Raw genomic sequence first — 22,178 nt, 5'->3', positions numbered from 1 at the left:
AAAAGCATTTCACGGAAAAAGAAGATGTGTGTGTGTGTGTGTGTGTACACACACACACACACACACACACACACACACACACAATGGAATATTACTCAGCCATCAAAAAGAATGAGATCTCGCCATTTACAACAACATGGATGGACCCAGAGGGTATGATGCCAAGTGAAATCAGTCAGTCAGAGAAAGACAAATACTATATGATTTCACTTGTAGATGCAACCTAAAAGCCAGGACAAATGAATAAACAACAAACAAGCAAAAAGCAGAAGCAGTCTTATAAATACAGAGAACAAACCAATGGTTGGCAGATGGAAGAGGGTGGGGGATAGGCAAAACAGGCAAAGGGGGGTGGGAGACACAGGCTTTCAGCGATGGAATGAGCAAGTCACAGGGAAGAAAGGCACAGCGGAGGGAATATAGTCAATGCTACTGTGGCAGTGTTGGGTGGAGACGGAGGGCAGCTTGGGGTGAGCAGGGCATAATGTATCGACTTGTCAGATCACTATGTTGTATGCCTGAAATTAATGTAATCTTGTGGGTCAGCTATACTTCAGTAAAAAAATAAAAATAAAATAAAATAAAACAAAAAACAATAAAGAGCAAAACAAAAAGTCTCCATTAAAAAATAATAATAATAAAAATAAAAGAAACCATTGCAACCGGGGAAGTTGGTTGGGGAGGGAAGAGCAGCAGGCCGGGGAGGGGTGCTTCCTGGTGCTCCCTCGGTAGAGCGTGCTTGCCCCCCTTGCTAGCCTACTTGAAAGATGCATTTGCCTGCTTTGGGGAGATGGACACAACCCTGTGTCCAGTCTACTGTTAATATTTTGAAAAGAGCACTCTGGAAGTATAGCTGTGAACCGGGGAGCCGGGGGGGAACAGGGCCTCCTTCTTGGGCCCCATCGTGCCCATGCTCCGTACAAGGAGACCCCTTCATCCCAGTCAGCGAGGCAGGACTGAAGCAGGCAGGCACCTGGAGCCGTTGCTCTGGTCTATGGTGAGCCGTGCTCACACATGTGTTGCCGTGCTCACACTCGGTGACCTGTCTGGTCAAAGGGCAGTCTCGGATGGAGCTGCCCATGGCAGGGCCACTGGGGGCTGAGCCATTCCCTGCCCTGCCCCCACCCCGGACCCACCCCTCCGCTGGCAACATTCATGAGGCGTGAACCCTTAGTCCCCCAGCGAAGCCCAGGGTCATTGTCCCTTTGAGTTAGGACAATCAGAATCTTATTTTTTAAAAATTTTTTTTATTTTAAAGATTTTATTTATTTATTTGATGGAGAGAGACACAACGAGAGAGGGAACACAAGCAGGGGGAGTGGGAGAGGGAGAAGCAGGGCCCCCCCCCCCGAGCAGGGAGCCCGATGCGGCGCTCGATCCCAGGGCCCTGGGATCATGACCTGAGCCAAAGGCAGATGCTTAACCAACTGAGCCCTCCATGTGCCCCAGAATCTTATTTTTTTTTTAAGATTTATTTATTTATTTTAGAGAGCGAGAGATAGAGAACAGGAGCAGGAGGGGCAGAGGGAGAGGGAAAGGGAATCTCAAGCAGACTCCCACGCTGAGAGGGGGCACCGACACGTGGCTCCATCTCACGATCGTGAGATCATGACCTGAGCCTAAACCCAGTGTCGGATGCTCAACTGTCTGCGCCACTCAGGTGCCCCTGTGTAGATCTTTTATTTACTTCAGGGTAAGGGAGCATGCGGATTCCTTAAGCTGGACTCCAGGCAGCCTAGAGGAAAGGGGTCTTAAACTAGGAGCAATCCATGGGCTCAGGGGGACCTTGAAGACGGCTCAGAGAGAAGGAATCCTTGTACAGTGACATCGCATTACCAGAGAGAGAGGGTGCCCAGGAGATGCCTTCTGTGCCCTTGGGATGCAGCTGAACGTGACAACAAGAAGCCTGTCTTGGCTGGGGGGTAGGGGGGCCTCACGACCAGAGTTAGACACAGGGATGGAAGGAGGAAGGTGCATGTCCCCAGAGCATAGGCTGCCTTTCCCCAGGTGGCAGGCCCTGTGTCTTACAGAGCAGGGAGGTGAACCAGGCTGAGGTTTCCAGGAGAGCAACGGGCGGTAAGGTGTGGCCTGACCACATGCCATCAAACCCAGTGATAGGGACCACAAGGGTCTTCTGGGGAATCCAGTGATCTGTGTTTGCTCGTCCATTCCGTATTTTTGAGCACCTCCTGGGTGCCAGGCTTTCCACGGTGCACAGGACACCACAGGCAATGAGACAGTCTGGGTCCCCGCCCAGGGGAACTTACTTACATTCCAGGGGTGGGGGACACAGACCAGAACAAACATCAGGTAAATACACAAGCTATTTAAAAAATTAAGATAAGTGCACTCTGAGCGCTGGAGGAAGGATGATAGGCTCTGCAGTAACTGGGAGAGACACCTGAGCTGAAACAGTGAGGGACGGGCTGAGCTGGGCGGACTGGGGGCGGAGGCCTGCCAAGCCGAGGTGACTCCAGAGAGAAGGAAGGCCAATGTGTGGGAGGTAGAGTGAGCTGGGGGAAGCAAAGTCCAGCTCAGGCAGGACCTGGTAGGCCACGGTCAGACTCGGGTACTTGTTCTAAGAGAGTTTTAGGCAGGGAGACAACTGTTTTTCTATTTTCTGAATGTAGACAAAGCTCTGGGTAGCTAGACATACCTGGTGTTTGCAGGTAGACTAGAAGGGGGGTGAGAATGGCAGTGAGCAGGCGTTTGTAGGTTCTAAGGTGAGAGACCCTGGTGGCTTGGACTCAGGTAGACTGGAGTTGGCACCTAGATGGCGTTGTCCAACCCAAATAGGCTCAGATCAAGAGCTCAGGCAGAAACCAGGCCTGTGTTCCAGTATCCCTATCAACTTGCCTGCAACTTAAGCCACTGGCCCGTGCTGTTTGGAAGCTGATTTTGGAGTCAAACATTACTCCTTTTGAATCCTGCTTCAGCAACTAGCTAGCTGTCTGCCCTGCAGTTAGTTAGCCCTGTGAGCCTTGAGGGGCTACGGTTGACAGAAGAGATGATAGATGTCAAACATGAAGCACCTGGCTGCCCACCTGATCCCGAGAGCCACCATTTATTTACCACCATGGCCATTAGTCTTTTGAACTCGAGCCTTGGCTTCTTTAGCATTCCCAGGACAGGTCCACAGCTGGCTTCTGGTCCTCCCATTTCCCCTGGGAGCATGACTCTGTTGCTCACAGAAGCTTCCCTTCTGATCATTCCTGTGTTCTTTCTTCATGCCAGTGTTGCCCAGACCAAGAGGGCCATGAGCTTCCTGTTCTCCCCTTGCACACTCAGCCTGAGCTGCCTCCCTCCCTGCACAGGTGCAGGTGGTCAGGCTAGAACAGAGCACCTCCTCCTTCTCTCCCACTTTGGATAGCTGGTCAGTTTGGCATTGCTCACTGTTAGGCTCAGGCACAGTGGATTGGATCCATGGGGCTTAGGGAGTGGAAGAATTCAGTGGTACTCAGGCCCTCTGAGTTCAAGTCCCAGCTCTGCCAAGAGCTCTGTGTTGAGTGACAAGTCATTTGAGTTCCCCATGCCTCCTCTTCCATATCTATTCAGGGTTCAGCCATCTGTTGCCTACTACGTACCAGCACTGACATTCTAGGATTCTGCATGAGTTCTATTTTAATGCCCTTGGAGGTATTGTTTCTCTGGGCTCCGATGTGAGTTTTCACAGCACTGTGCTTGCAGGGTGCCTGGCACCTTTAAAAATAGAATGGATGTCACAGATGTCGAGGAATAGCATGAGAGGTTCTTGGGAGGCCATTTGCACAGAGATGCTGAGGAAACATTGAGCAAGGCTTGGTATCACTGCCTAGAAGGAGTGGGGTCTTCTTACATTTTGTTCTGAAGTATAAGCCAACATCCCTGTCATGGCAGCTGTTGGCATCTAGTATATCTGGTGACCGGATGGAGATGCCCAGCAGAGCATGACTCTGGAAGGAGCCCAAATGAGAGTCAGTCTGTGAAGACTCTGCCAGACAGGTACCAGGCAGAAAGGAGCAAAACAGGTGCACCATGAAGCATCACCTGATCCCTGCCAAGACCCTCACTCTCTTACTCTTGACCAGATCCTGGGCCCTTCCCAAGAGGCAAGAAGGGTCGTCCAACTGGTTTTGCAATTATGAAGAGCCTCCATGTTGGATGCTGGATGTTGTCTCCCAAGATGCAGGGCTACCATCATGGGAATAAAAGAAGTAGACGTCTGTCCCCCACCTTGAAGTTTGTGTCCCGTTACTGGATCACACTTCATTACAAATGAAAGTTATAAATCCTGTAATTATCATGTGATGAGGACAATCGTTTCCCACTGTATTATGTAATAAAACACCACTTTGTTAAACACAGACATGTCAAATATTCCCCAACTTTTGTAACCTTGTTTTGACATTTCTTAATTATTTTGTTAACATACTGGGAACTTTTAAAAACATGTAAGTGGTTGGGCTTTGGGCGACCAAACCTCTCATGTTTCTGTTTTCCCCCACTCCATTAGATTCAAACGGTGACCAAGAAAGTCCTGGCGGCACCTCCGTCAGATGAGGAGGGCAATGCCACCAACGCCGTCATCTCCTTGTTGAACGAGACTGTGATGGAGGCGCCTGAGGAAGCGAAGGTGGTTATCAAGAAGGGCCTGGAGTTCAAGGACGGCATGAATGTCTTAGGTAGGCAACCTGGTGTACACCTCAGTGGGGGGATGATGGCCTGCCCTCCCTGCCTCTCAGCGCCTCAGCAGCACTGCCTCCCTTCTCAGAAAACCTGTCGCTGCTGTTCTGTAGGTGAGCAGGAGGCTCTCTCTAGAGAGCAATCTGAGGGTCACGAAGACCGGTATTTGGGAGATTAAGCAAGAGGGAGAGAGTGAGCAGGACCACGAGGGGACATGGCAGCAAGGGGTCAGTTATGGGAAAAGAGAGCAGACTAACATTCACTGGGCACATTCCCTGACTCTGTGTGGTTGGCAAGTCTCTTTCTCTGTCCATTTCGTGAAGTTACACATCCAATTTTTTCGTTTTTTAAGCTTTTATTTTATTTTAATTTTTGAGCTGCCCTTGGGTGTTAATGCTGTGCTCGGCACAGGGGCAGCCCACCCTGGCTTTCACAGTCTTTAAACAAATACAATGCTATCAGGAGTGTAAAGTGTTGGTGTTGGTGCCAAAAAGGAGCTTATCCAAAGGAGATTACCTTGTTTAAGTTTTTGGGATTCCAGTGAGCCCTTTTCCCCTAGCATGGAGCCTTCCTAGCCTTCCATGGTTTTGGGTCTTTGGCTCAGCAGGTAGACCAGGTTTGGATCCTTTATGGACCACTCACTGGTGACCTGACCATGGCCAAGTTGCTCCACTTCTCAAGCTTTATTTGTAAAGTGGGGATGGATTGCATTTCTCTTGTAGATCATTCTAAGTATTAAATGAGATTGCACCTGTGGGGCACAGTGGCCTATGCTGCGTGCTCTGTTGGTGCAAGCTACGGTCGCTATCCAAGGTGGATGGAGAGTCGGGGAGCTCAATAAGAAAACAGCCCGCAGAGGATGCAGACTCCCATCATGTGGGTGACTCCCGTTTGCTCAGTTTACTCCCCATCCACTCCCTGGGGCCACTCTCCAACATACCCCACACCCACTGTTACACTGATGTCCCCTACACAAGAAAGAAGGACATTTGGCCCTAAGCTCGGAGAAACAAGGAAGCTGGGCAGGAGAAATAGATGGATCCATGCAAGCAAGGTTTCTAAGGACTTGAGGGAGAGCTGGTTAGAAGGGGATCAGCTCAGTGGTCCTTCCACTTTGCCATCTAGGAGATCAAATGCCCTTGTCTCCTTAGTAGGGTTGTCGGATAAAGTACTGGATGCCCAGTTAAGGGTGAATTCCAGATGAACAACATGATTTTTTTTAGTGTAGGGTATGTCCCAAATATTGCACGGGATGTACTTATACTAAAATGAAATATATTCATTGTTTATCTGAAATTCACATTTTAACTGGGTATCCTGTTTGTTTGTTTGTTTGTTTGTTCTAAACTTGATAACCTGACACCTTACGCAGAATGATTGAGAGAAAGAGGCAGAGAAGAAGGATTGTCGAGGCACTGAAAAGCAGCAGCTTCAGTGAGGGATCTTCTTAGTTTGGCCTGGCAGGAAACAGGTTGAGTAAGTGAGAGGGTGGGAGGAGATAAGCTGACTGGTTTGGCAGGCAATGGAAGATCAATAGATATTGTTGACAGTCAGTGTGAGGTGACAGGAGGAAGGAGAGAGGGCAAAGTGGGTCAGTTCCTCTGGGGAGAGCTTGTAAATATCCTCAGCATCCACCCCGGATCTGCCCCTCTTCACCCACTGCCCAGTTATGTGTGAACTTTCAGGACCTTCCCAACCATACTCTGTCTCCGAAGCCCCAGGGCCAAAGTGAACCCACAGTCTTCTACATACTCTGGAGGAGGTTAAGGCCATGAAGAATGAGGCCAAAACTTTGGGGTGAATCATTCAGAAGACTTTCATGGTCCGTTTCTGGATTCTCAGTGGATTCTGGGAAGTCATGTTGACCCTGGGCTGCACTGGGAGTTTCAACACAGCTCACTACTCTCACAGCCCCAGTGACCCAAGTATAAGGGGGCTTTGTTCAAGCAAAATGCCCCAGTTCCAGTAAGTGATTGTAGTGAGGCATCATTGACAGAGGGAAATGAGATGGAAGCTGGACATGGGTGGGCAGCTGCAGACTGAGCTCTGGAAAGCCAAAGGAAGTTAGAGTGTTGAGAAACTTCCCATGTACAAATCCCTTGGTCTTCTAAGGGTGGAGAAGGTGACTTCCCCCCCCCCCCCCGCCCCCGCCCCACCGCCTTTGGAAAGTCCCAATGATCAAGTATTGCAATAAGTGAAGATAAAACTTTGGCTCTGGCCTCTTTCTTCTTGAAGCACTCATTTCTCTCCCCAGTAACCTCCAAACTGCTTCTGAGCTCTACTGTAACCCCAACCATTAAATCAATGCCCGGAAGAGTTTGCTCCTTCCAACGTCTCTCTCTCGTAGTGATAGATGTGGCCCAGTTTCTGCTGACCCCGCAAGGGGATCTTTTTTATGCCAGCTCTTTGAGACTTTGAGACCTTGAGAGTTTTCTCTTAAAATCTCCAAATGGAATTAACTAGGTAATACTAGCTCTTCTCAGCCAGAATGTTCACAGATTATTTCTCACCACACACCTAGCAAACTCCTCTCCATGGACTTGAGAGAAGGGCTTGGGAATAGCCCGAATTTGGTTCCATACATGATGGCAGAGCTAGGCCACCCTTCCCCTAATTTTCACTAAGCCTCTGTCTCTGTGGCCAATAATTCACTTGTAAGGCACTTGCCAGTCTTTCTGGCTGAGAGCTGAAAAGGAGAAATATTCACTACCAGGGATTAACAATCCTGAGTGCAGGTGCTGGGTTCTTTTTGCCAAAGAGAGAGAGGATCCAGTGAAGGATAGTTGAACAATCTGAGTTGGTGTGGGGAAGTGAGTGGTTTTTGGGGAGCTAGGAAAAGGGTAAAGTTAGAGGTTAAGAGAGAAAGAATTTCTCCCTAAAAGAATCAAATCATCATGCTATAATTTGCCCAGAATAACTCAAGACTCTAGCCATAACTAGACACAGTAGGAAACCGGATGTACTAGAGAGGACTGGCAACTAGGCCTGCCAAACTGGGGTAGGGCAGGTGTAGGGAAGAGGAAGGAAGGAGAGGGTATAGACGATGGGCCATACTGCATTTCAGAGAAAATGTCAGATGGGCAAGCAAGGTCCTGTGGCCAGGGGCACAGTAGCATTGATTGACAGTTCATGCAAGTAGTCAGAATTGGAGTCCCAGGATTGACAATCATGGGTCAGGAGTGGGGTAGGGGCACATAGTGATTGGTAATCAGAAATCCAGACAGGCAGCAATGGGGATGTCTGTAAGCCATGTAGTGGCTCAGTCCCTGGGTGGGGCTCGTGAGACTTCAGGCTGGGGGTGAGACTCTGAGGACAAGAATGGGAAGGAATAGTAGGGGGAGGGGATCTTCTGGGGAAAGAGAAGCCAGGCCCAGCTCGGAGGAGCCAAAGTATATGGCAGCTTTCCAGGACAGGTACTCAGATGGAGGGAACGAGGCAAAGACAACACAGAGATAAGACCCAAGTTTGGGTGTTAGAGCTGGTTCAGGACCGAGTGCAGTTTGATGGAGACAGAGCTCCTCACATCCTTCCAGCCTGGGGATAGGATTGACCCTAGAGACTGTGGTGGGGCTGGATTTAAATGGAAGTCCAGTGATGTCAAGTGAAGGGAGAAGGGGGCTGAGGGGCTAGAAAGTTACAAAGTCTATATTCTGCCTTTATGATACTGCAAAAAAAAAAAAAAATGCTGTAAAAAAGGAAGCATTCTTACCATTTTGACCATGAAAAGAATGATGAAGAATTAATAAATAATAGGTTAAATCCAAATGAATTGGGTCAGTTGGGGTTTCCCAACTGTTTTGGATTTCTCATTGCTTTCCATTTGACTTCAACGTTGTTCCTCCTTCTCACGTTAGGCATATAACAGTAGAAAAATACTTTTATGCTCAGGATTTTCCTGCAGTGAAACATACCAGCTATGCATGAATTTGGGTTAACACCAAACTAACATAGACATAACCCTGGCAGAGATTTTATTGGCTCATTGGTCTCTGCAGCTCTAATGTGGGCTCCAAAGTTTGCACGATAATCCCCAAGTCCCAACAAGCCTTCCTTCGTTAATCTATGTACTATGGAATCTGCTTACCCAAGACTTCATAAGTGAGGAGGAGAGAGAAGAGAGTCCTTTTGAGTTTGGAATGAAACGGAATTCATTTTCTTCAAGGCACTAACACCGCTGACAGTTCAACTTGCTCTTGTGGGAAATGTTAAGGGATGCCATAGTTATCCGGGAGAAAGGTATTTTCCATGTGAAATCGAATGCCTAATTCACAGGGCAACAGGCAAGTGAGAAGGTGGCTCCCTATGTCGGGAATGGTGAAAGAGGAAGAAACACATATTTTGTAATCTGTCCTTCTGTGTAATGTGATTCACCCAACAGGTCTGATAGGGTTTTTCATTGCTTTTGGCATCGCCATGGGGAAGATGGGAGAGCAGGCCAAGCTGATGGTGGAATTCTTCAACATTTTGAATGAGATTGTAATGAAGTTAGTGATCATGATCATGTGGTAAGTGGTCTTGTTCTTACTTCAGTGTGTTGGGGGGGGTGGTCCAAAGGGGGGATCCTCGGAAGATAATGGAGCCTTCCTAGCAGGAGAGAGTGGGTGGCCATGGACCAAGCAAAGGGCTCTCCAGAAAGACTTTGAGAAAGGGATGAAAATCTCTTTTTGGGAGCTTCCCCTGGAAAATGGGTTGGAAAACTATGGCCCATCCTCAGACCAGATCCTTTCTGCTACTCATTGAGTGGCCTACAAGAGTGGGTTTTATATTTTTATGTTGCTGGACAAAAAAATCAAAAAAGTAATAATATTTCACAGACATGAAAATAATATGAAATTCACATTCAGGGCCCATAGATGAAGTTTTATTGGCACACAGCCACTCCCATTCATTCACATATTGTCTAGGGTTGCTTTGTGCTAAATGGCAGAGTTGAGAGGTTCTGACCAAGACTGTGTAGCCTGCAAAGACTGAAGTATTTACTATTTGACCCTTCACATAAAAACTTTGCCAATTCCTGCCAGTGGGAACACAAAAACAACAACAAAAATTAAAAAGAGGGACAAGCTGGAGAAATCAACTAGTAATACTGAAGCTGAGCAGTACCAGGAAATGCTAAGTCCAAGATCCCAGGAATGATAAGGCCTGACCCAGGGTGTGTGGAAGGACCGCTACTCTAATATTCTCGTGTCCAAAAGCAATGTATCGGAGACTCATGACTCAGACAGAAGCAAAAAGAGGCAGTTTTCAGGCCATGCAAGTGAAAATGCAATCACAGAGGACACATTAAAATTATAAGTACTCTTAGAAATGGGGCTACACCCTCTAGTTGTATAGAATTGAAGACTGTGGTCCAGAGTCACTAAATCTTGATTTTATAACAATATCGTGATCATTATAATAATAAAAGCTATCAATTATTGATTTCCCTTTATCTGTGAAGAGCCATGATAATTGCTTAATACTTATCTATTATAATCCCAGTCATCCTGCAAAGATGGCATCGTGCTCTCATTTTCCAGAAAAGGCAACTAAAGTGTATTGAGTTGAATTAATTTGCTTAAGATTATATATCTAGAGGGGAGAAGAGCTGGAGTTTCCATTGATTTTGCAATCCTTGATGCATAGGTGGGTGGCTTTTTTGTTTGAATTATCTAAGCAATACCGTCTCTACTTCAATTCATGTGTGTTTATGGTCAGTGGTTCTGAACTCTAGGACAGCCCAGGAAAGCGTGAGTGTCCATTCCTTCATAAAGGAAACTGTACCACCTTCAGAACCTTCCAGTGCCCCATATCTCTCAAATGGAAAGATTTTACATGCGTCTGTTCCAGAGCTCTATGATGGTCTGGTATGCCTGCCTAGAAAAGAAGAAAACCATTATTAGACCAGACGACATCTGTGTCCTATCTGTCACAGGAATTCTGGGCTACAAATTCCCTGTCTCTGTGTGCTCCCATCCTACCCAACTTCCCCTGTCCTCCTCTGATCTTCTTTTACTTCTTTTTTTTTTTTTTAAAGATTTTATTTATTTATTTGAGAGAGAGAGAGAGAATGAGAGATAGAAAGCACGAGAGGGAAGAGGGTCAGAGGGAGAAGCAGACTCCCCGCTGAGCAGGGAGCCCGATGCGGGACTCGATCCCGGGACCCCAGGATCATGACCTGAGCCGAAGGCAGTCGCTTAACCAACTGAGCCACCCAGGCGCCCTGATCTTCTTTTACTTCTATGTGGTGCCTTCCACTAAAATTCTACCTTCTTTTTCTCTTCTTCCTTTCCTTGGCCCCTACTCCCACTTTACAAGGGCAAAAATCTGTTTTTGACTTATTTTTTATTTCCATTTTATTTTTATTTTATTGTGATGTGCTGGTAGAAATTCTTCCTCAAACCACAGGAGTGAGTAGGCTAGCTGAAGGGTCTCAGATCCAGAAGATGTCCCTCATGATTTCATGAACCATATTTACTAGACTTGGCTTGTTCAGATCATTTCTTTGTTGTACTTTTAAAACATGGATGGGATGCTGGTAAAAGGCAATCCTAGGTTTCTGAATATTTCTTTTTTATGAAAATTTAAAGTCACACACAATGTGATGCTCTAAAAAATATGTTTAGAGTCTTTTAGATCCATCTGTGCTTGCTGAGAATTTAATAGATGATAATGCATAAAGTAGGATATGCCTATTGGTAGTATACATTAGGATCTGCCCTGGACTCCTAGAATTTTTAGCAGAATGAGCATCCTTGCTCTAAAAATGCAGTTCATATTTCTGTATTATGCCAATGATGTGGGCAATGTCATTTCTACTGAGCCCATGAAGAAAAGGAATCTAGGAGATGAGATGAATCATGGGATGAAGGGTGTGCTCACTTCTCCACAGAGATGAAGGGTGTGGATCAAGGTTTCCTATTCATTGAAACCAAAACTCCTAAAGATTTAGCATCAAATCCCAGGAGATACAGAGCAATTGTGAGTCAGGGATAAGGCCTATAGAATGATTTCTGACAGCCGTTCAGTTACCTCATCTAGACAGTCAGGAGGGTGTTCTATGACATGAGATGTCATTTCTACACATTTCTTTCATTCTTTAGCTGCCCCGTCAGCATTGGATAATGATGTGTGTGGGAAGGTTTTGGGTAAAACAGTCAATTACTCTTTAACTGACCACCTCACAGCTTAAATGATCACTTCTTTTGGATTCTTCTCTGTGTGGTAGTAAGAATAGTAGAATAGCAAAATAGAACATTGCAGAGATGACTATTATTCTAATAATGATTATTACTAAATTATAACTTAGGGTCAGGAAATCCTTGCTATGTGCTCAGTACTACCTCTTTTATTGTACTGTACCTAATTATTACTGAGGAGCTAATTAGTATTATCATAATTATCATTAAATCGTAACTAAGATTTGCCAAATTCCTGCTGTATGCTTAATACTGTTCCAGTTGCTTTACATGCATTAACTGACTCATTTGTCTGGATAATACCTAGCAGAAATGGGTAGTTTTGTTAGCCCCATTTTCCAGATGTGAAAACTTAGCACAGAGGTTAACTTGCCCAGTGTTACACAGCCTAAGTAATGGGAGTTGTGCAGTGCCTTATTAACTAATTAATTAATTGTACAGTGCCTTATTCAACTTCTGTCTGACTTCACACTGGAGTGAATCCAGGTTCCTCCAGTTACTAACTGTGTGGCTCTAGGCAAGTTAGATACATTCTAAACCCCACATTCTGATCTGAATGGATTGATCATAGAATCAACAGCCTAGGGTTGCTGTGAGAATTGAATGAAATTGTGACCAACAGTTACAAAGCTTTACTCGTGTGCTGGGACCTGCCTAAACACTTTCTATGAACCAGTATTATCATTGTTGTTATTTTGTGATTACCATTACTGTTATGAATTCAATCCATAGCCTTTGTTTCTCTGTGTTCATGGATTCTTTGAGAAGTCTAAGAGGCCCTCTGATTCACACACACAAAAAAAAGAGAGAGAGAGAGAAAAACCCTTAATTTCAGTATGATTTTCATATCCTCATTTTTTGCAAATTTCTTTAAAACATTTTTTCAAAATCTGAAAATCTAAACAGAAAGTAAAACTTTGCATAATCTCACCACTATAGAAACACAAAGTGAGAAGTGAGATCTCTGCTCACTCTTTCAATTTTCTCTGCCTGTTAACCCAACACCACCACCATCCAGCCATCTAGCCATCCAACCATCCAACCATCCATCCATCCATCCATCCATCCATCCATCCATCCATCCAACCATCCAACCATCCATCCATCCATCCAACCATCCAACCATCCATCCATCCATCCATCCATCCATCCATCCATCCATCCCATCATCCATTATCCATCCATCCATCCAACTGTCCATCCATCCATACAATCATCCATCCATAATCCATCCATCATCCATCCTTTCACTCCACAAACATTTTTTGAGTCCCTCTTCTATAACAATAGCGATTTTATGTGCTAGTGATATAATGGTGAATAAGACAGAGAAAAATTCTTGCCCTCATGGAGCCTACATTCTATTGAAAAGAGAGAAAGAATAAAAGGAAGCAAGTAAGAATTCAGATGGTAATCAGTGCTACAAAGTCAGTAACCAGGACAGTGGGACTGAGAGTGAGGGGGGATGGAAGTATGGCTTGGACTCTATCCAGAGGATCCAGGAGGGCTGTCTGGGGAAGACCTGAAGAATGAAATGAGGTAGCTCCACGAAGAACCGACAGGAGAATTTTCCAGAGGGAGGAAACAGCAAGTGAAGTGTTTTCAAGGGTCAGAATGAAGATCTGGAGTAGCTGCAATGTGGTTGGCTGGTGAGGGAGTGGAAAGCTGTGACGTTGGAGAGGTGGGTAAGAGGCAGATCTCATAGGGCCTTGCGGGCTACCATGATGAGTTGGGGTTTATTGACTTGCAAAAGGAAGTCCCTGGCGGCTACAAGCCTGGAGGCTCTACATACTGATTTTCACTCTATCCTGATTAAAAGTTCTAATCCACACATAGTAACTCTCAGTGAAGTCACTCCTTGGATAGCCAGAACACCTGTCTCTAAGTGAACTGGGAAAAATGGAGATTTGTGTTACTTTTTGAGCCTGAACACAGACAACACCTTTAGGTAACTCTTGGAATGTATGTTTAGCTCTTTATTGACAGACTCTTCCATTTCTTAGTTCTTTTGGGATCTATCCCAAACTGGCAGGCTAGTGTTGCTATTGGAAACCAATAGCAGTGTGGGATAGAACCAGAGCGCCTTTATGGCAAGACTGAGAAAGTCCCTCAACTAATCTCCACCTAAGTGTCTGATCCACCCTCTGTCCTGTGACTCAGAGTCCTGAATTAATTACTTTAATGCGTGAAGACTAAAGGTCTTGAATCAGTTGCAGCTAACATAAGTGGTTTCCAAAGGCTAACCAAGTGATATCTGCATTTCATCAGTTGTAGAGCAGATTTTATCCCTTCAAACACTGGTTTCCAAACACATCAGGAATTACCTGGGAAACTTGTTTAAAATATAAATGCCCCCTAGGTCAGCTCCAGGAAATTCTAAGTCAGTAGATATGTGGTGGGTCTGGGGAATCCATGTTGTTACCAAGCAGGCCAGGTTGATTCTGAAGCTGGTGTCTATGAATGCACAGAGACACTGAGGTCTGGGTATGTTAAATTCTGTGTATGAGTTTTTGTTGGTAGAGTGGAGAGCAGTCTTGGGAAAGGCAACTTGGTGGGAGGGAACCTGAAGATGACAAGCACAGAGGTACCGAGTGGATGGAAGCAAGAATGGATGATGCAACAGGAAGAAAAAGACTTGACAGGCCAGTCCTCGATTAATCAGTGGCTTTGACCACAGTGCCTGGAGCTGCAGATACAAGTAGCCTAAGGACAGTGTAGAAGGTATCCTCTCTCCCTGCCCTGCAGTCATGCTCTTCTAATTTAGAAATGGGTGCAGTGATTCCTGGGTACCATTTGGCTTCAGGAGCTTACTGGAACCCTCTCTTCACGCACTTTGGCTTATGGCTTCGATTGTTTGCTTCAACTCAGAAACTTTGCGTGGTAACCTTGAATCTTGGGCGTTTGTCCTTTTCGTTTCCGTGGAGTGTCATTTTCAATGAGATAATTATATAGAAACCCAGGAGCTCAGAAGCTCCAGCTCCTGAGAGGAAGCATAAGCTACTCATTTTGAAAACAGGTTCAGGGAAGTAATGGCCCTAAAAGGCACCAGGGACGATAAAGGCTCTTTCCTTGTCTGAATTAATGCTCATTCTCGTTCTGGAGACCAAGATGTTTGGGTTAACTAAGGTCCCTGCTTGCCATGTTTATTTACCCTGACACTCTACCTTCTGGCCTTTGAGTAACACTCTCCACTGACAGTGGGAACTCATACTTCTCCCAGCAAGCTGAGTGTCCTGGAGGTAACATGTTTCCTCTCTCTGATTCATTTGGCTCTGGCTCAAATGGGTTCTCCAGGGGGACTGGATAGCTGGTCTTGCTTGGCAAAGAGCCTTGAAAATACTCTTTCTCCATTCTGCAAGTTGCGTTTCCAGAAGAGCAGGAAAATTGAATGGCGCCCAGAACAGCTCATAGTTGTGTTTTTCTGGACATCTTTAAAGGGTGGCTGGTACTTGGAAAAGAATTGATCTCTTGGTTTATGAAGATAAATGCTTGTTGGCTTTATGGGAAGGTGTATTATACTCATTGCTTACAACCTCCTGCCACAAAGACTTGGCCCCTGAGACAACCCCACTGATCTAGGAGATGTGACCATGGGCACACCAGGAGAGTGTAAAATGGTGAGAAAGCCAAGAGTTTAAGGACATAACTCCCTAATGCCTGTGGAAACAGCCCTCAGACATTGCCAACCTTCAAAGACATGGAGGCTACAGGCTGGATACTCATCAGGGAAGAGAGTTATTCTAAGGTTTTCACTAAGTCTTATCATTTACAAATCAGCTCTTTCAGAAGGTTCCTCTTGACAAAGTATTTTGCTCATAAAACCATCTGCCATTGGGTGACAGTAGTCTGTGAGCTGGTTTAGAAAGCCACATTAACTCAGACTTGGCTCTTTAAGCATGGTGGGGGAGAGGACATGGTGTACATGTGTGACCACAGGATTCCTTCGTCAGCAGTCAGAGTGGTGCTGACAGGGACGGGCGTGGGACTTTGACAGTGCATACACATGCATGCTCAAAAATGCAATCCTTGCAGCAATCCCATGAAGTTGGAGGCAGCCTAAGCCTCGACTTGCACATCTATAAAATGGGATTAAGTCACTACAGGGTCATGTAGCTGGTAAGTGGCTGGACAAGCTCCATGTCTTATGTAATTGTGTATATCACTCTCCTCTACCCACCTCTTTTTTTTTTTAAGATTTTATTTATTTATTTGACAGAGGGGGGGGAGAGAGAGAGAGTGAGAGAGAGAGAGAGAGAGAGAGAGAACAAACACAAGCAGGGGGAGCTGTAGGCAGAAGGAGAGGGAAAAGCAGGCTCCCGGCTGAGCAGGGAGCCCAACGCAGGGCTCAATCCCAGGACCCTGGGATCAGGACCTGAGCCAAAGGCAGACGCTTAACCGACTGAGCCACCCAGGAACCTCTACCCACATCTTTTCTTTACCTGGGAAAGGGCTTGCTTGCTTCAGGCACAATTGCAAAAAACAAAAACAAACAGACAAAAAACAACCAGCAAATCTGGCTTAGGTGTCTGTCTCCCTTTGCTGACTCCCTTACCCCAGCTGGGGGCCTTATTTTGGGACTTCATTTCCCCCAGTTTTTTTCTCAAATAAGTTCATAATTCTTACTAAGGTATCAACTTCCCCACAAACGTTTTCATTTCAGTCGGAAGGTGTCGCAGGCTGAACAAGTTTATGCTCCAACACTACCAGATGGGGCAATAAAAAAAGGATGTTGCCCAACATGGGAAAAACACACTCAAGAGGAGAGAGAGCACAATTAGTGCCCTCACGAGCGAGGACAGCAGTAAACCGTTTCCAAAGTCCCGATCAAACAATAACAAGATGGAAGCATGAAAGGAGTTTACGTAGAATAAATCGGTATATGGGAAACTGTCGGCATATGTATAAAGAGCTCCGATTGCTCATTAAAGGAAAGTGGTTTGGGGCGCCTGGGTGGCTCAGTCGTTAAGCGTCTGCCTTCAGCTCAGGTCATGATCCCAGGGTCCTGGGATCGAGCCCCGCATCGGGCTCCTTGCTCGGCGGGAAGCCTGCTTCTCCCTCTCCCACTCCCCCTGCTTGTGTTCCCTCTCTCGCTGTGTCTCTCTCTGTCAAATAAATAAATCTTTTTAAAAAAAAAAAAGGAAAGTGGTTTGGCTGGGTAAGGGGAAAACAACCCTCGGAGAGTCACAGGTGCTGAGACTGTTCTCCTACTTCCTTGCTTTGTGGTCTTGGACTGGTCTTAACTTTTCTGAACCTCAATTTCCTCATTTGCCAAATAAAAATAATGATACCTTGATTTCAGGGTTGTGGTAAAAATGAAATGAGGTGATGTATGCAGAGGTCTTACTGTATTGCCTGAGACACAGGACAGGGTAGCCAGCATTCCTGGTAGAGTAAGTACGGAAAGAAATTCTTTCAGACATAGAAGTAATAAAACCACATCTCTCTAAATGGACTCTCTGGCTCAGAGGGTTTTCTTGTTTTGGTAGGTCTCTCTCTGTCTCTCTCTGTCTCTGTCTCTGTCTCTGTCTCTCTCATATTTTAATAAACTTCCTATTGTCTAAGGCAAAAACAAAGCAAATTCACCAACACCAGCTTATAGCTGCATGAAACGCTAATGAGCTTTCTGGGAAGCTCAAAGTGGATTCCCAGTTTTCAAGGATGGAGTTGGGGGGAACAGGGAAGCCAAACAAGATTCTCGAAGCATCTGTGCCTCTCAAGCTTGGTGCTTACTTGGGAGATGGTAAAGCAAGTGTCTGCTATTCCTGAAAATCACCTGAGCAACAGGGCTCACCTTTGGATTTTTCATCAGAGCAGAGGCCCCCAGATCCACTGAACAGATTTCAGATTGTGCGGTTAGTCTGAAGTGAAGAACAGCTGTCGAATCTCGAGGACTTCCTCCAGCAAAACTCTTGGTACAGAAATGCGAAGGGTTTTCCTCAGGTTGTGGTACATGTAAGGCCCAGATATAAGTTGTGAATTCTATAAGGATCTCTTCAATGTTTTTTTGTTTTTGTTTTTCTTTTATGTTTTTCAGGTACTCTCCCCTGGGTATCGCCTGCCTAATTTGTGGAAAGATCATTGCAATCAAGGACTTAGAAGTGGTTGCTAGGCAACTGGGGATGTACATGATCACGGTGATTGTGGGCCTCATCATCCATGGGGGCATCTTTCTCCCCTTGATTTACTTTGTAGTCACCAGGAAAAACCCTTTCTCCTTTTTTGCTGGCATTTTCCAAGCTTGGATCACTGCCCTGGGTACTGCTTCCAGGTAGAGAATACAAGAAATCACCTTTCTTTCTCTCTGCTCATTCCTTTCCCCTCTCTGCCACTTCCTCTTTGCAAAACCCTTTCACCATAAAGTTCAATGAGAATGTGTTTCATGTATTATTAAAGTATTTCTGAAAAAGGTAAATGCTTTGGATTTTTGGCTCCTAGGAACTTAAGAGCTTTCTGATGAACATGTTTGCTGATAGGTAACGGTCCTGGAAATACCTCATATTAAATTTCCCAGACGCGGGGCGCCTGGGTGACTCGGTTGGTTAAGCGGCCGCCTTTGGCTCGAGGGGGTCGTGATCCTGGGGTCCTGGGATCGAGCCCCACATCTGGCTCCCTGCTCGGCGGACAGCCTGCTTCTCCCTCTCCCTCTGCCTGCCACTCTGCCTACTTGTGCTGTCTCTCTATCTCTCTGTCAAATAAATAAATAAAATCTTAAAAAGAAATATTTCCCAGATGAATGCATGCTGTTAATCTGCATGCCTAATTCGCCATATCTAGCATTCGTTTCATTTTAAATGTTTCCCAAAAAGACATGACAGGATGGTAAGCTATTTAAGAAATTCTCCCACCTGTGATTTGAAAAACGCTATCACAAAATACCGCTCTGTTGGAGTTGATTTTCAAAAGTAGAAAAAGTGAGATTTTTCATGGTAAATGTGTTAGGTAAGATTAAAAAAACAAAAAAAACAAAAAAAACAGAAGTCAGTCAGGTCTGTGACCTCTGCATGAACCTCTAGTGGACCATTCTGCCCCATTGATTTTGAGAAAATCAGGTTGGCACTGATTCAACTTGACATTGACTGAGAGTCCGTTCCTTCTTCGTTAACTAAGTTGCCAGGCATCTGAAGCCAATGAGGACTGAAGAGATATGCAGAGGGGGGAAAATTTTTTTTGTGCATATCTTCTTGGACTGAATTTAGCAAAAACAAACAAACAAAAACAAGTACATAAGAAACACGTGGCAATTCAGAATTTCAAAGATTAAAAGAGTTTTATTGTTTCAGCCTGCCCTAGTCATTGGTATTTCTGCATAAAACTAAGGGTCACGAAACTAAGACCAAGGTCATGAAGCAGATGGCGGGAAGGCGAGCAAACTCTGCAGCCCCTAGCTCAGCATCGTCTCTGGAATCACAGGTAGCGGGTCCTTGTTGTTGAGCCTGTGACCATGCTTTGTGAGTGAGGTGCCCACCCTGTGACACAGCGAGACAGCGGTCCCAAGGCTACTGAGCAGGCAGTCAGCTTTTCCTTAAGTGACCCAACAGGCCAATAGGGGTGACCACCTGAGAAACCAAATTTGTATTTCCATCTTGCACATCAATGAGATTTTGGTACTAGTAGAATGTGGGATTTCAGAAGATGCTAAAAATATATATAATCCCGGGGATCTAGACCCTGCGTTTAGTTTCCCAAGATGAAAGGAAACACCCCAAAATTTCCTTTTTCCTTCTTGGTCTTACAGATTTCATATGGTTAAGTATCTCTATCCATAAAGATCCCCCTCTCTTTGGAGAAAAAGTAAATCTTTTTTTCCCCCCAAAACAATCATGTTTAGTTTTATATTTGTTTTCTGGTTATGAGCGTGGTGTTTGCCCATTGTGAAAAAGTTCAGACAGTGAATGAACATCACCAGTTCTTCTGTTGCCCAGGGATAATTAATAGTAACCCTTTTAGTTAATCTTAATAGTTCTATATTTTTCCAATGTGTACTATGTATAGATGTTGTAAACTGCTATTTTTCATTGGTCAACATATTATAAAGGTTCTGTCAATTTATATCTTCCTACTGTTTTTAAATGGCATAATAATACACTGTGGGTGCTACAGTACAACCCCACCTCCACCCTGTGATGTACGTATAAAGCGTACAGTAGGACTGTGACAAGTCCTAAGTAGGACTGTGACAAGCATCCTTATAAATACATCTCTACAAGCTTGTCCGATGATCCCCTTAGGATAAATTTATAGAAGTGGAATTTCTGAGTCCAGTGGTAAGCACACTAACTGTGTGAAAACATACCACCAGCTTGCTGCTCAGAAAAGTCCTTTAGTTTATGTCCCCACTAACTGGGTGTGCGAGGCTGCCTTTTCCCACCTACTCACCAGCACTGGATATTATCAGTCACTTTAATACTTTCCAATCTTATTGTTGAAAAATGATCTCCTTGATTTTGCATTTCTTTAATTACTAGTGAGGGGAAACATCTCTTTGCCGCCTTTTTTTTTTTAAGATTTTATTTATTTATTTGACAGAGATAGACAGAAGAGCACAAGCAGAGGGAATGGCAGAGGGAGAGGGAGAAGCAGGCTCTGCACTGAGCAGGGAGTCCAATGGGGGCCTTGATCCCAGGACTCTGTGATCATGACCTGAGCCGAAGGCAGACGCTTAACCATCTGAGCCACCCAGGCGCCCTCTCTTTGCCTTCTTATTGACCATCCTCTCCTCCTCTCCCCAACCCTGTGAATTGTTTGTGATGGTCATTTCCTGTTGGGTAATTTGCCCATTCCTGATTGTCTTTAACTCTCTTCATGTATAAAAATATTAACTCATGTGTCCCATGTTGTGAATGATGTTCCTTTCCACCTGACACTTATCTTGAAAATTTGCATTGCTTTTTGTCCCTAGATGTTTTTAATTTGCGTATCATCAAAGTTGTCAGCATTTTCATTTAGTATTTGGAATTTTGATTTTTTTCTCAGGAACATCCCCACCAAAAATGATAAAATATTACTTTATATTTTCTTCCAATACCTTTGTGGTTTTGATCTTTAAATCTTCCAAAAATATTATTATCTTTCCTTTGAATGTCTAGACAGTTATCCTAGTACCTTTAATTAGACAAGGTAGATCCCAAAGGCATATGGATGGCCCAAGTTCATATTTAAATCAGACAAATGCTTGGGTTGTCTGGCCAAGATAACCCAAATGCTAGACCCATTTTTCCTCCTCACCCTGTATTTCAAGCGACTTTAGTCGTCGGTTAAACTGTGGCTTTTGCCGGGATGTGGAATTTCATTTTTTAAAAGAAAACACACTTAAGGAAAAATTTGTGGCATGAGTCACATACTAAGAACTAACTCTGCCATTATGACCAGAGGGAAAAAACACAAAGCCCCAGTACAGCCAGCTAACTATTCTTTCTACCTCCTTGGACCCGGACTGAAGGGGGAGTGGAAGGGACTGACTCCCTTTTCTCAACAGGCTGGTGTCAGGGAGGATTGATGGAAGGGGCTAGCCTGGGACACACCTCTCTGCATCCTGCTGACATCAGTCCATGCTGTTGAAACTACTCTGGAAAAAGACAAAAAGAAGACTGTCAAGTATCTGCTAGTTATTATGCAATATTTGAAAACTGTCATTAGGTCGCTGAGGCAGGAGCCAAAGAAACAATGTCAGAATGTTGGATGGGCAGGAAAGAGTTAAAATTCTTAAGTCCCAGGTTGGATTGGTTGGGTATCTATGATTTTGAGAATATTTTCATGATTTACCAATTATTTTCTCCAGTCTATTTAATTGTCTGAAGACCTCTTGATGACATTGTGGGAAAAGTGGATGCAATAATAAAAATCAACATATTCCAGTCCTCCCAGAAGTGTGCTCAGATTCATACCATTTAGAATCCCAGCCACCAACCACAGCTGCCATTTCAGACAAGTTACGGTGTCCTGCCAACCCTTCAAAGGGGTCCAAAGAAAGGGTAGCGTGGGGGAGTCTCATTAAAACATCTGGTACAGCCAACCAGGTACAAGGTACAAGAGGTCTCCAAACATTCATTTCCTCTACCTAAGACCAAGGAAGAGGCATGAGACCCCTGACCTGAAATCACAAAGAATGTTCCCGTAAGATGACTCTGGCTTCTCTAAGGTTATTATTAGGAACCTATGGGTCAGTGATTTAAGAAGATGCAGAACTTAGGTGACCCTAAGTTTAGAGCTTCTGGTTTCTGTTTCTGAGTAGGCCCTGGAATCTGCATCCTCAGTAGCTTCTCTGAAGCTGATGGCTCTCTCCCACTCTCTGAGAAACTGAGACCTCTGGCAAGTGTCTATGTTAAGCTTGGCGGGAGC

The 22,178-nt window shown here is 45.0% G+C and overlaps 1 protein-coding gene across 9 annotated transcripts in view; it reads left to right on the top strand.

Annotated features, from left to right (window-relative positions):
• The window catches only part of SLC1A2 (solute carrier family 1 member 2), a 142,847-nt gene that overhangs the window by 90,819 nt on the left and 29,850 nt on the right, over nt 1-22,178 (top strand). For all 9 annotated transcript variants that reach the window (XM_027578366.2, XM_027578372.2, XM_027578371.2 and 6 more), the window contains 3 exons: nt 4,493-4,661; nt 9,041-9,167; nt 17,875-18,108. In XM_027578366.2, coding sequence (XP_027434167.1) covers nt 4,493-4,661; nt 9,041-9,167; nt 17,875-18,108 — 530 coding nt within the window. The remainder of the gene's footprint in view (nt 1-4,492; nt 4,662-9,040; nt 9,168-17,874; nt 18,109-22,178) is intronic.

This window comes from Zalophus californianus, chromosome 11, assembly GCF_009762305.2.
Source record: "Zalophus californianus isolate mZalCal1 chromosome 11, mZalCal1.pri.v2, whole genome shotgun sequence".
NCBI lineage: Eukaryota > Metazoa > Chordata > Mammalia > Carnivora > Otariidae > Zalophus > Zalophus californianus.
Note: the sequence above shows the minus strand (reverse complement) of the source record. Positions and strands in the feature narration are given on the sequence as shown.